The following is a 14286-nucleotide window of genomic DNA, read 5'->3' on the forward strand; positions in this document are numbered from 1 at the left end:
AGAATTAAAATTTACATAAGCTTCTCTCATGAATAGTTACACTACAAATGACCCTCCGATCATGGACCAATCGGGTGTTAAGCCACGGATCAAGCGTCGGTAATACCGAGGAGAGAATGAACCGTGGATCACTTCATGTCTAGAACATATCGTGACCGTCGGATTGTAAGTTACAAAAGTACATAGTAAAGAAACACACTTTACCTAACTCTACACTAGACCAAGTTATACTTAACTACTTCCTATGTGTCAGAATATCCTAACAGCTTCCCAAACAAATCTGGCAAAAGTTTCCTCTACCATACAATTTCCTTTCATACTTCACATGCAGCAACATATTCTGCAACCAGATCTTTCTTTCTATTCATTCACAAAATCATAGCAAATCCCAAACTAAAACATCCACCATAACTATCATAATTAGCCCACCCTCTTAACTTGGGGAGATATATCCTTTCTTTTATCCAAGCTCCCTCTTAACTTAGGGAGATCAACAACTTTCTTTAACATCAGAGAGTTTTTCATGACTTCTTTCCTTCTTATAGAAATCATCTTGATCAACATCATTCATATAGCTTCCTTCATCATGCTTACCAAACAAGTCAACTTTCTTTACGAATATCTTCAACATCTTGAAGAATATGTACCTGCACAACTTAAACAGCAAGTACAACCAAATACATATATAGAAGCATGAAGTTATCTATATCGAAATCATATAATAATGGAAGCATTAGACTTTAGACATCAAATACCTAAACTTAGTTAGGTTCATAATCAGCAAGAGACACATACTTCTATACTTCAACTTCTTGCTAGCGTTTTCTTACAAACCTTGGATCACATCAGTAACTCAATCAAGATATCAGCCTCATTATATCTAGGACCTCGATATTTCTTTCAGAGATATGATAGACTCTTTCTATTGTTGAAAGGTGTAGCTAGGTTTGGTCTTCATAATAACATGCTTAGTTGTGATTTTATGTAATTGATGAAAAGAAGAAAAACAAAATTATTATTGTAATGCTTGTCTCATGGGTTTCATGAGCAAGGAATTTTATTTTAGTGATGGCTCCCATTGTGATCCTTTAGGATTTGTCATCTACTGATAAAAGCCAATTTGAGTCTATGTCATGTAAGAAGGATCCTTCTTGGGCATGTTACATTTTATATGTCATTTAACAGGTTTGAAAATCTCTCCAAGGCAAGTACAAGACTTCTACTTTGTTGAAAAGTGTAACTAGGTTTGATCTTCATATTAACATGTAATTGTGATTTTTGTAAATGATGAAAAGAAGAAAAATAAAATTATTATTGTAATGCTTGCTTCATGGGTTTCATGAGCAAGGGATTTTATTTTTAGATGGCTCCCATTATGAGCATTTAGGATTTGTCAAAAGAGTCAATGTCATGAAGAACCCTTCTTGGGCACATTACAATGTATATGAGTCTATAGGATTGTCAAGTAGCCCTCCAAAGACTATGTGTAACTTATGTGTGCTATTTCTTTCTTGCTCAGTTCTTGTTTCCGCATATAATTTAATGAGTGAAGGCTGTAGTGTATTGGTTTTGATATTTACCATAGAACACAATAAATAATTTGTACATTTATTTAACAAATAGAAGAAACTTAATCAGTTTCTTGCAGTAGAAATTTGGGTTTCCAAATTTTCACAACTAACCCACTGGATGCACAAAATGGGAGTCGGTTGTTTGATTAGAAGAGGTACCTACCGGAGGATAAGTGTTAGGCACTTGGAGTAACCCTAAGAGCATGGCACCATGTGACATAGACCATGAAGATTGGATACTTCACTTGAGGATGCTTGGGTTAAGGATCATACTTCATGGAGGTTGGTTGTGGACAAGACACATGTTGGGAAGAAGGCATTGAAGCAACTGCTTTGGCACACGTACTGAAAAGTGATTGGCACAAGAGAACATGTGACATAAAGCTAGAGGAGGAGTGTTGTTGGAATTTCTAAGTCTAATTGTTAGAAACCCTTCATGTACTTTTCTGATTTATTTCTTCCTACTTGTTCTGATTAATTAACAAGTTATTTACCATGTAAATACTGAAAATAAATACAAGTACATGCTCAACGCATTACAGATCATCAACTAAAAGAAACTAAACAAGCACACAAGTGACACTGTTGTTTTTGGACCAATGTCCCCAGAAAACCCCAATGCAGGAAAACCGGTGCAGCTATCTGAGAGTTTTATTTATTTAAGCAGTTTTAGAATACAATTTGGGTGCCAAATCCAGCTCACTCAACAGAGAAAAATCTCGGTAGTAGTACCTTTCTACTCGGAAGCAGATATTCTAGCTCAAACCCCGAATAAACACTCTGGCAGCTCCACAGCTTCAATCTGCCCCACGAAACCCCACTGTCAGCCCCTCTCTGGCCCAGCGTCACTCTGGCTTGGCCTACGTCAGCCTCTGGAGGCACTGTGTTAGTCCTTTGGTCCTCTGCATCACCCACGCTAGCCCTCTAAGGCATTGCACAACTCCTGGCTGCCTCTACATGAGCCCTGGCTGGCTTTGCGTGAACCCTTGGTTGCTTCTGCATCCCTCTCTCCGGCTACTGCGCTAATCCTCGCGGTGCTATCTCTGCCTCTCTGCTTCTGTATTCACTGCCCCTTAGTTGTAACTCTAATCACTCTCTCATCAAACCCAGCCCCAGAAAGTCGAAATCTTGATCTCTTCGGTGTGTTCTCCAAGTGACCCTCAAGCCTCCTCTTATACTTTTCTCGTTGACAAATCAACGATCGAGATTAAGTCCCTAATCAACGGCTAAGATTAGATCTGGCTTGATCCATGACTTTTGGACCATTCTAACATAGTTTTATATTAATTCGAATTGATATTTTATTTCCCCTAAGTTTAGACTTAGGAACTCCATTAAAAATATTAATTATTTTAATATCTCCCAAACTGTTTAGAATCTGCCCAAACCCTTTCTGGGTATTAGAGATCTCATGTGCCTTAGCCTCTCCACCAATTTTCGTGGCTAGAGCACATATGATGCTACCCCAAATCAACACTCCCTCTTAGCAAGGACTGTGCTCTAGCAATACTCCTCACTGAGTATCACCCTAATCATCCGGCATCGGTCCCTATGTTGATGCTAGGCCTACTGCCCATCATCTGCATTGTTGCATCCTGTACTGGTACCCATGGCCCTGCCACTACCACGGCTACATCCATACTACAACTCCCTCTACATTTGTGTTGTTGCCCATGGCCCTGCAACTACCACTGTTGCATCTGCACTGCAACCCCTCTCATCATGCTGCATCATGTTGCCCATAGCACTACCACTACTAACTGTTGCACTGCAACTCAGTTACTGAGAAGTAAGTAACTTATCTCCCAACTCTAAAATCTCTATCAGGCTAGAAACACTCCCGATGTTGAAGCTTCCTTTGTCACTGACAAGTGCTCCCACTCTGAACTCCGCGCTGCTGCAACAACGCCATGCATCTCGCACCGTTGCACACCTCTTTGTGCCATCCTGCACTGGTGCAACACTCCCGTGCTTCTCGCACTGCTACCTCACGTTGTCCTAGGACTCCTACACTGTAGTTCCCTCTGTAACATTCGTCTCTACTAACATCTGCCAGTACTGCTACTCTTCACCGTTTCAGGGCTCCCATAGCAAGGTCTAATCCAAGAGGCTGGATACCTTAGGAATCCTACCCCTCATCGCCTATAGTCTGTCTGACTACAACTCGATGTCTCCCCACTTCCACTCAAGTGGTGTGTGCGCACTCATGGCATAGTTATCATCTGTCTCCACTTCCTTCTCTGCCCTTGTTGGCGCAGCCTTGGTCTTGGAGGCCTCTCCCTTGCTCTTCTTCCTTGTACATTGGGTCGCATAGTGACCCAGCTCCCCATAGTGGAATAATTTGACCTTGGAGAGGTCCTTCTTCTTCCGTTTCTCCTGCTTTCCCCCAGATGCTAGGGCAGCATCCACCTCATCCTCCTCATTGATTCTAATCCCCTTGCCACTGCTTCTCGCCTTACTCAGCCTTCTAATCTCTTCTTGGCGAAGAGCAGACCACATTTCCACCCAATCTAGAAGGGTCACCCTGCCTAGTATGCTCTGGACAAACACCTCCCAGTCTTCTGAGACTGCGTTCAAGGTTGTTCTCACCATCAATTTTTATCAGGCGTGGCCCCTATGGAAGTCAGCTGATCTCGGATCTCCTTCAATCGACCGAGGAATGGGTCGATCTATTCTCCCTTCTACATCTGGTATGATTGCAGTTGATTTTCTAGTAACATCCTTCTCTGACAAAATTATGCTGGTACAATTTTTTAGGGCCTCCCACATCTCATTTGTCATTTCCTTTTCGGCAATATGTGGTACTACATGGTCCTTGACCTCGTCAAGAATGATGCTCTTGGCCCTCACCATTACCTGCTCATACTTGTCATTATCAGCCAGGTCAACTGGGATAGCTATCGTCCTCAAGGCAAAGTGCTTGACACGATTCTTGTCTAGAACGGATAGGATTCTGACCTTCCAGACTACGAAGTTTGAGGCTCTGTCTAGTCTGTCCTGGTCTCTTACCCTGTTCACTGCCATCTCACTACTCCTCCACTTCCCTCCTGGAAGTTCTTGGTGTGACTCCCTTTGAGCCTCAATTTCCCTCCTGGAAACCCTTCCGCCAATGTCGAGATTCCCCCACTCCGATCGTTAGTGCAGTTGCACCATTGATCCGGATTTCTTGGCTAGAGATCCTCGGTAGCAACTCCTTCCTCCTTGGCCTTGCCCTGTTAGGTGTTGTTCTGACTATGATACCCCACCATCTCCACTCTGCAACTTACCCACAGCCTCCTAAACCCCAGCAAACCGAAGGTTAGAGCTCCTAGGCTCTGCGCCATCTCGGCACTGGCAAATCAACTTCCTTAGCCAACTGCGTCAGCCCTCTTGGCCTCACCGTGAGCCTGTCTTTGCCTCCCTCAACCTCTACGCTACCTTTTCCTAGTTCAATCTTGATGACGCAGGCATTGCGTCACCCCTTCCCTGCTGCTACTCTGCTAGGAACAAGTTTTGTCACTCGGGACTGCTGTTTTCTGCTGCTGCTGCTCTGCTCGGCTGATGTCCTCAGTTCTCCTGTGATCTGCAACCACCCTCTGATACCATGTTCGAATTTCTAAGACTAACTGTTAGAAACCCTTCATGTACTTTTCTGATTTATTTCTGCCTACTTGTGCTGATTAATTAACAAGTTATTTACCATGTAAATACTGAAAATAAATACAAGTACATGGTCAACACATTACAGATCATCAACTGAAGGAAACTAAACAAGCACACAAGTGACACCGTTGTTTCTGGACCAATGTCCCCGGAAAAACCCTATGCGGGAAAACTAGTGCAGCTATCTGAGGGTTTTGTTTATTAAGCAGTTTCAGAATCCAATCTGGGTGCCAAATCCGACTCACCCAACAGAGGAAAATCTCGACAGTAGTACCTCTCTACTCGGAAGTAGATATTCCGGCTGAAACCCCGAATAAACACTCCGGCAGCTCCACAGCTTCAATCTGCCACAGGAAACCCCAGAGCGTCAACCTCTAGGGACCGCATCAGCCTCTCTCTGGCCTAGCGTTAGCCCAGTGTCACTTTGGCTTGGCCTGTGTCAACCTCTGGAGGCACTGCGTCAATCCTCTAGCCCTCTGCGTCACCTACGCTGGCCCTTTGAGGCATTGCGCAGCTCCTGGCTGCCTCTGCGTGAGCCCTGGCTGGCTCTACGTGAACCCTTGGCTGCTTCTGCGTCCCTCTCTCCAGCTACTATGTTGATCCTCCCGGTGCTATCTCTGCCTCTCTGCTTTTATATTCACTGCCCCTCAGCTGCAACTCTGATCACTCTCTCAACTTTCTCAACAAACCCAGCCTCCGAAAGTTGAAATCTTGATCTCTTCAGTGTGTTCTCCAAGTGACCCTCAAGCCTCCTCTTATATTTTTCTCGTTGACAAATCAACGGCCGAGATTAAGTCCCTAATCAAAGGCTAAGATTAGATCTGGCTTGATCCATGACTTTTGGACCATTCTAACACAATTTCATATTAATTCACATTAATATTTTATTTTCCCTAAGTTTAGACTTAGGGACTCCATTAAAAATATCAATTATTTTAATATCTCCCAAACTGTTTAGAATCAGCCCAAACTCTTTCTGGGTATTGGAGATCGCATGTTCCTTAGCCTCTCCACCAATTTTCGTGGCTAGAGCACATCTGATGCTACCCCAAATCAACAAGTGTCTTACATGAGGACACTTGGAGAATGAACCACCATCTAAGAAGGAGTGTTGGGCTAACAACTTTTTGGATAGCACACCATCATGGAGGAGGTGTGTTGGGCCCAAGAAGGATCATGTTTGGAGAGCACACCACCTTATTATTGGGTAAAACCCTAGTGTGGCACTTGTCATGCTTGAATTGTAAGGCACTTCACGTGGGGTTACCTTGTTGAATTAAGTCTGAAATTACTTGTGTGGACCTAGTCCACATTTTATGTTGAACTCCCTCGCCTACTTTTATATATGTTATGAAGGGAGGAGAAACCTTGTCATTAATCACTATTGATGTACTCATTATTCTATCTTAGTAATTGTCTTGGAGAAGCCTTGTAGGAAGCAAACCCTAGGGTCTATGATGTAAACCTTAAAGGAGACATGAAGAGGAATGCTAGTGCTAGGGATGAGCTAAAATCTGCAAGTTTGAGTGATACAATAGAAGAAAACTTATGGATTGTGTGATGTAAACCATATCGCAAGAACATGAAGCACTGCAAGAGTAAAGGAGACTTGGAGCTTTTGTGATGCTTAGCTTGAAGAAGACTTACAGTTTACATTGATGTGCTCTTGATATTCAATTGTAACATTGACTAGATGTCTTGATGCTTGTGTGATGTAGGAGAAGAAGATCTATCATTTGTCGAACCCTAGTATGGGTAAGAAACTTGGAAAGATAGCACAAGGGTTTGCCCTGGAGTCTTTGTACTTGTGTGATGCAAAGAAGACCTAGGGTCTGAGTAATTTAAAGCCTAGAGTAAGGTATGTGCACTAAAGGAGTGAAGACCACTGAGAGTTTGTGTGATGCAAGCTTGATGAATCTCCAAGAAGACTTGCATGATAATAGTGAAAGATGAAGGGTGGACTTGTTGGTGTTGGTACTAGCTTCTTGTTGAGGCTTTTGAGTGGCTAGGAGTAGCTTGGTGTGACGCCTTGCTAGGCTGTTTGGTTAGGGTTTGTTCATGATGGTGGATGCCCTATCTAGGGTTTGGATGCAATTGAAGTGTCCATGCTTGATAAGCAAATAGAACCTGTTCTACTAGATTGTGAGGAGCTGATGGTCTGTACTTGTACCTTCATTACATTGTAATATGAAAATAACTTTGCTGTCCAAATATTGTGCATTGCAGATCTGAAAACTAGACTTATGTTTCTCATGTTAATGAATAGTTTCTAGGGTTTTTTTGCTATGCTGATTTATCATGGACAGTTGGAAGATTTGTTAAGTGATTTAACAAGCTAAGAAGAAACTAAAGGAGCAGATTTCCGGCTGTAATAAATCTGTGATTATAAAGTATTTTCCATATCTGAATTGTGAAGTGATTAAGCCCTTGGGGCTGTGAATCATCTCCCTTTAAAGTGCATTTTTTCAGTGCTTGATTCTTGGACTTCCTAGTGAATCTGGTTGGACAGAAGTGAAATATATGTTGTTGTAATTAATATTTCAGATTCAGCCATAACACTTAATCTTCACAGAAAACAGATTCAGAGAACCTCAGGTATCGAGGTGAAATTTCTGATTCTTGAGCATGAAATTTCAAAATTTCCATACCATGTAATAGTTGACAAAGGTGCCCTTTTGTGCAAAAAAACGTGCAACTGCATATGCAATATTTTCTACTGGCCTGCGAGGTTTTGATCCTCCAAATACTTGAAACCTGTATAAGCAAAACAGCTCTTGTTAGTGGCAACGCTAAAATATATTCCTTATTCCAATCAATTTTGATAATAATGATTTTTAATGCATAAATCCACACATCCAATTTAACAAGTTGCCATGAGTCAAATTTTCTTAGGGATTCTGTTGATTTTCTAGTAACAAGATAGACTAGAACATTTTTCTTCTTGATAGCTACTTCCATTGATACAATTTTAACTTCTTTAGAGTATTCAAATCAACAAGCAGTTACACTTACGAAAATTTCAACCATTAAGATCAATAGAGCAGTAGAGATCACAATGAGAAAATGAAACAAGAGACACCAAAATTACCCTGAAAAAAACCCACCAACCTTAGGATAAATTGTCTAATTCATCCAATTTGTACATCTAATTTTCCAGTCAAAATGTCAACCTTTGACCACAATAAATGCCAAGTCAAAATCAGTCAAAAGAGAGAAAAATCAATGATCTGTTCACTGGTCAAAGTCTGTTCAAGGGGCTGAATTTTAGCCTGTAGCTACTGGTCAAAGTGCCGAAATTCGGTCCTGCAATTTCACAGAGAAAGTTCGATCAAACCTTAGTCAACGCCCCAGAAACAGCTGCAACTTCAGTCAACAGAAAGTTAAAGATGCTAGGAATATTCAGCCTCCAACTTCAGTCAACAGCTCGGACAAACAGCAGGAGAAAAGTCCAAGTCAAATATGGTCAACGCAGAGAACGGAAAGTCAACTCACTGGTCAAGATAGTCTTCTTCTTTGCACGTGTGAGCAGATCTTTTCTTACAGAACAGGTCCGAATTATTGTGGATGGATGCCCAAGTGGAGTGAATCAAATGCCAATATATAGTAGTTCAAATAGGTGGGTTTTGACCTTGGGCCAAACCCCTTCAAGAGGTAGGGCCGACTTGGACAGCTAGAAGACAAATTATTTCTCGTTTGATTTTGATGATGAAAATACTGACTGCAGCTACAATTTCTCAACAAATTCAAGGGAATGAACTATGAAATAATGGCAGGTTATACATATAATTTAAGTAATTATTGGTTGGTGTAATATTTATGTGGGTTCTGGAACATTTGAAGTTTGGAGATTGATTATTGATTCAAAGACAGTATGCTTAGGTTTAATGGTTCATTGCTTTGAAAATTCAGTGCTGCAAATTTAAAAGTGTTGGATGTGGGACCTTGTTTGATGGTTATTTAGGTCAAAGTTTGTTCATAATTAACTGAAGAAGAAAAGATTTTGATGTTTGAGCAACATAACCTTCCTAGTTTAGAATGCATACCTTGCATTTTGGAGAAGTCCAGTCCCTTTTATTTTATAGAAACCATCAAAGTTTTGGTCAGAGATTGTTAAACACACATGGGCAGCAAACGAATATGAAAGATAAAACATGAGAATCAATTTTTATTAACAAGAGATATACATTTATAGTACATATTGTGACCATTGGGTTTCACATCCCAAGGTCTCTTGGACTTCTTTTGTCTATTCGGCTTCCACACTAACCCATTGAGGATTAGGTGTCCAACATTCCCCCCTTAATCTGAAGGGTTATGTATGAGTCCAAGAAGAGCGTTATAATACAAAATGTGCAAAAATGCATGGCAGCACTAGGCTAAATGTGCTCTCTGAAATGTTGGTATAAAAGGTGGTGGTTTAAGGATGACCACCAACACTAGAACACTTAGTGCAGTTCTTGGAACTCTTCCAAAACTGGCAAGAAGCTGAAGTCTTCTGCTAGAGGAAGTGCTCCTATTGTTTTGAAGAGGGAAACCTTCAACCATGAAAGGGAGGTCTCACCCCGCATAAAAGGGAGAATTTCAACCTGAAAAGGGAAGTCTCAACCAATGTTTTACAAAACGGACTCGGATTCGGACTCGGCCGAGGATCGACTCGGAAACGGAAACGGAAACGGCAATGACTCGGCCGGCTCGATTTCAATGACTCGGTCGTTGTAAAAAATACATTAAATATTTATTTTTTTTATAAAAAAACATAATTTTAAATATTTTAAACATAATTTTAAAGATTTTCATTCAAGTTTCCAAACACACAACATTATAATATACATGGAAGACAACATATGATCAAAGTAGGCTCATGAACCAATCCATTATATCAAAATGGTACGGTGTACCCAATGGCAATAGTAAATACATAGTCAACTGTAGTCTGTCATACATGATCAAAGACTCAAGAGTCAAAACAAAATACAAATAACCAAGGAGGCTAGTAGCTACTGGCTACTGCCAGAGGAGCCAAGATCATCTCGACCAATCTCTGGATCATCATCATCAGAGCCAGACAAGGGGCCCCATGGCTCCTCCTCATCATCATCGTCTCCAACTGCAACTGTAGAAGTGGTGCCAGTACCAGTACCACTAGGCTGTGCAGCAGATGCAAGCTGAGATAGAGTACAAATGCGGCTGCGCTTCTGTCGTGGCTGAGCAGAGGAAGGCGAAGCACCTACAACTGGAGTCCTACTAGCTGGCTGTGAGACTGAGGCTGGTGGATTGGGATCTGCATTCAACTGAACACGCTGCAGTGGATCTCCAACATCAATTTCATCAAGATCCTCATCAGGATCAAACTCTGGTAGACGACTCTCCACTACCCAATCTGATGTTGGATCAATGTCTTCCAACACAAAGGGATCTGAATCAGGTCTTTTGTTCAGCAATTGGTTCCGTCTGAGCCGAAGGTTGTATTGGACAAAAACTAGATCATTCAACCGTTTTTGCTCCAAACGGTTTCTCTTCTTTGTGTGAATCCTCTCAAAGACAGACCAATTGCGCTCACACCCAGATGCACTGCAAGTTTGACTCAAAATACGAATTGCAAACCTTTGCAATTCAGGGCACTGGCCACCAAAGGCCTCCCACCATTGTGCTGCAAAAAACATAGGAGTGTAATGAATTATGAGTTAGATGAAGGCTGAAGCTCAACAAAATTACAAATTATATCTAACTTGAAATTGAGAAATTGAAAATTGAAATTTTTGTTTACCTGGCTCATCTGCTTCTCTTGCAATCTTTGCTAGGTTCTTCCCAAAGGTACCTGTTGCATTGCTGAAGGATGTGACCTGCTGATGTATCAGTAGCTGATCAGACTCCGATGGGACCATGCGCTCAATGCAATCAACCAGTCCATCTCTGACCTCCCCCCTCAAAGCTCCTGACTCCTTAGCTTTATAATGATACCGTGGGTTCAAAAAATACCCAGCTGCATGTATAGGGCGATGGAGTTGATTGTTCCATCTTTCATCAATGATTGCCCAAATGGGCCCATACTTTGCCACTCTATCCTTGTATGCTGCCTTTATTTGCTCCTTTGCTTGATCCATAGCCTCATAAATGAAGCCCATAGCCAACCTTTCCCCATCCACCAACCGCAACACCTTAACTAGTGGCTCAGCAACCTTCACAATCTCTGTTGCCTTTCTCCAAAAAGTTTCATCATGGACTTTCCTTCTCAATTCTCTGCCTTCTGGTTTGTTAGACCAACTGCTATTATTCCAATCATCACTGGAAAACATCTTTTGCAAGTTTCTATGTTGGGAAAGCATAGATTGCAATGTCAAAAAATGTGTAGCAAATCTAGTGATGGCAGGCCTAATAATATCCTTGCCTCCAGTGTGTTTCCTCATGATACTCAAAACCAGTGTATGATTGTAGATAAATTTTGTTATGCTTTTGGCATTATCTACAGTGTTTCTGACCCAATCTAATTTCCCAATATCCTCAAGCATGAGGTCTATGCAATGTGCAGCGCATGGGGTCCAAAAGATGGTCTTGTGTTTTTCCTCTAACAGTCTACCAGCAAGAACATAGTTAGAGGCATTGTCTGTGATGATTTGAACAACATTAGCCACCCCCACACCCTGAATAACCTCATCCAATAGCTAAAACAACAAGTGGCCATCTTTTACCTTATCAGATGTATCAACTGATTTTAAAAACATGGTTCCCTGTGGGCAGAAGACAAGAAAGTTTATGATGGTACGGTTTCTTTGATCAGTCCATCCATCTGACATGATGGTACACCCTGTTCTTGCCCATGATTCCTTGAAATCTTGCAAATACTCATTAATTGATGTAATTTCTTTCTGCAAACGAAACCCCCTTAGCTCTTGCATAGTAGGGCCTTTGAAGCCTTTTCCAGCAGCATGTATGGCCTCAAACATAGGCTCATAATATGGTGAACGAGCAGCATTAAAGGGGATATCAGCATCATACCACCATCAAGCTATGTAGTCACAAGCAGTCTCCCTCAATTCTTTCTTCCAATGGTCATCTAAAGTGGGCTGAGAAAGACCTTTACTAACTTCAGGACCATGTGCATCTGATGGAGAGGAGCCTGAGTGAGTGAAAAAACTTTTGATAGTCCCATCACCCTTCATTCTACCCTTTCCCTTATCTTGAACAGAAGCAAAAGAGGGAGGAACATAACGGAAAGGGTTTGATGCATCAGTTTGAGGGATAGAGGAAGAACCCTCAAACTCATAGTGGGGGTTGGCAGCCATCATTCTTTGTATCTCCCTCTTCCTCCCAATTTCAGCCTGTATCTCTTTTTGCCTAGTCTTTTCTTCTTGAAATTTTTCAAAGCTTTCCAACAAAGTCTTTCTAATCTCCCCAATTTCGGGGGATTTACATGCAGTAATATTGCCTTTAATCCCTGCCAAGTGTTGTTTCAGCCTATGAATCCCCCCAGGACCTGACTTAATTTTCCTATGGCAAAACTTGCAACACATCTCATCATCAACCATTTCAACATATGCCCAAGCAGCATCTTTTGCTCTAGGTGCCATTTTTTGACTAGGAAAACAATCTGAAAATGAAAAAAAAAAAAAAATTGATTCAATGTTCATTTATTTGACTAAAAACACTCTCTAAGCTATCTTTATATGCACCTAAAATTTAATAAGTAAAAACAGATTTATAGAGGTGGAAAAAAATACCTCCAGGCACAAACTGCCTCCTCAAACTTGCTCCAAAAATCAGCTCCTCAATGCTGCTCCAAATGGCTGCCCAAGAAGCTCCTCACTCCAGCTACAATGCTCCTCCAAGACTCCTCACTGCTGCTCCAAAACAAGCTCAAGAACTGCTCACTAACTCTCAAAGAAGACTCTCACTCAAATGCATAAGACTGTTGTGAGTGAAATGAGAGCATTTGGCTGTCTTAAATAGAGTTTGGGAGGGGGAAATGGACCCCAAATGCATTTAACAAATCACAATAACCTTTTCATGTCCACAAACCCTAACTAACTCAGCTCCAAATCAGCAAAAAAGAATTTTTTTTTAACTTAAATCGCTGCCCAGCCGGTCTGCTATTGACTCGGCCGTTTTTTGACGGGACCCGGCCGGGTTGACCGGGTCAGCTATGACCCGGCCGAGTCATTGGCTGACTCGGCCGGGTCATAGCTGACCCGGTCAACCGAGCCGGGTCAAAGGCCGTTTTGAAATTTTTTTTAATAACCCGGAACGAAACGGCCGTTTCCGTTTCGGTACGGCCGTTTCGTAAAACAATGGTCTCAACCTGTGATGGTTTAAGGATGACCAATAACTCTGGAATGCTTAATGCAATTCCTGGAACTCTTCCAAAACTGGCAAGAAGCTGGAGTCTTCTGCTAGAGGAAGTGTTCTCAATTTTGTTCTTGGAATTCTTCCGAAACTGGCAAGAAGTTGGAGTCTTCTGCTAGGGGAAGTGTCCCAGATTACCAACTGAAGGCATGTTCACAGGCATCTTTGTCTCTGGCTACAACTCTGAAACTGGCATGGCAGGTTGTGGCTCAGGCTCGCTTGATGTGACTTTGAAGCTTGTAGATGACCATCATTTCCCCCCCTGTCAGATACAAGGTGAGATGATGGAGAAATATCAACTGCAAGACTGTTCAATACTCTGGAACAAATTCTGACATGTGTTTGGAATATCTTCTTGGCTGTTAATGCCCATTGCCAAGAAGCGATCCATCCAAGATAAATCTTTGTTCTTGCATGACGTTTATTTCTGAACCATCTGTGTGAATAATGACTGGTTTTATGACAGTGCTTACATGGATGAAGATCAAAACAGTGATCTTTCAAATGGCCAACTCGGTCACAGTGTTAGCATTTCACAATCTGTTGTTGTTGCTGTGAAAGAGGAGCAGAATGAAGAGCAGGTGAACTGTCATGAATGAATCCAGCACTCTGAAACTGAATGGGCTTTGAGTAGTCTGGAATATGAAAGGACAAGTCCTTGTCATATCCAAGACCAATTCTGTGCTTGTTGTGGACAAGTTGTTCCCCAGGTCTGATGATGGGCTTGGGAAGT

At 41.8% G+C, this 14286-nt stretch overlaps 2 protein-coding genes across 2 annotated transcripts in view; both read right to left on the reverse strand.

Annotated features, from left to right (window-relative positions):
* Positions 1-14286, reverse strand: part of LOC149214994 (beta-galactosidase-like) — a 356920-nt gene that overhangs the window by 193635 nt on the left and 148999 nt on the right. Inside the window, exon 4 of the mRNA XM_089392482.1 lies at positions 7862-7967. Within this exon, the coding sequence (XP_089248608.1) occupies positions 7862-7967 (106 nt within the window). The remainder of the gene's footprint in view (positions 1-7861; positions 7968-14286) is intronic.
* Positions 8342-11868, reverse strand: LOC149214995 (uncharacterized). The gene is made up of 3 exons (XM_089393123.1): positions 10981-11868; positions 10589-10863; positions 8342-8383 (listed from the first exon to the last, which is right to left on the reverse strand). The coding sequence occupies exons 1-3, from the start codon at positions 11720-11722 to the stop codon at positions 8342-8344; spliced, it is 1059 nt and encodes a 352-aa protein (XP_089249249.1). The 5' UTR covers positions 11723-11868.

The sequence above is a fragment of the Pinus tabuliformis genome, chromosome 1_1 (assembly GCF_031772625.1).
Source record: "Pinus tabuliformis cultivar Carrire ecotype Pingquan chromosome 1_1, CPIR1, whole genome shotgun sequence".
Lineage (NCBI taxonomy): Eukaryota > Viridiplantae > Streptophyta > Pinopsida > Pinales > Pinaceae > Pinus > Pinus tabuliformis.

Coding starts and splice junctions, on each gene's coding strand:
- LOC149214995 (XM_089393123.1), bottom strand. CDS start 11,722: ATGCTTGAGGATATTGGGAAATTAGATTGGGTCAGAAACACTGTAGAT. Junction 10,864..10,980: donor AAGAGAAGCAGATGAGCCAG/GTAAACAAAAAT, acceptor TGTTTTTTGCAG/CACAATGGTGGGAGGCCTTT. Junction 8,384..10,588: donor TTGATCCAACATCAGATTGG/GTAGTGGAGAGT, acceptor TTGTGGTCAAAG/GTTGACATTTTGACTGGAAA.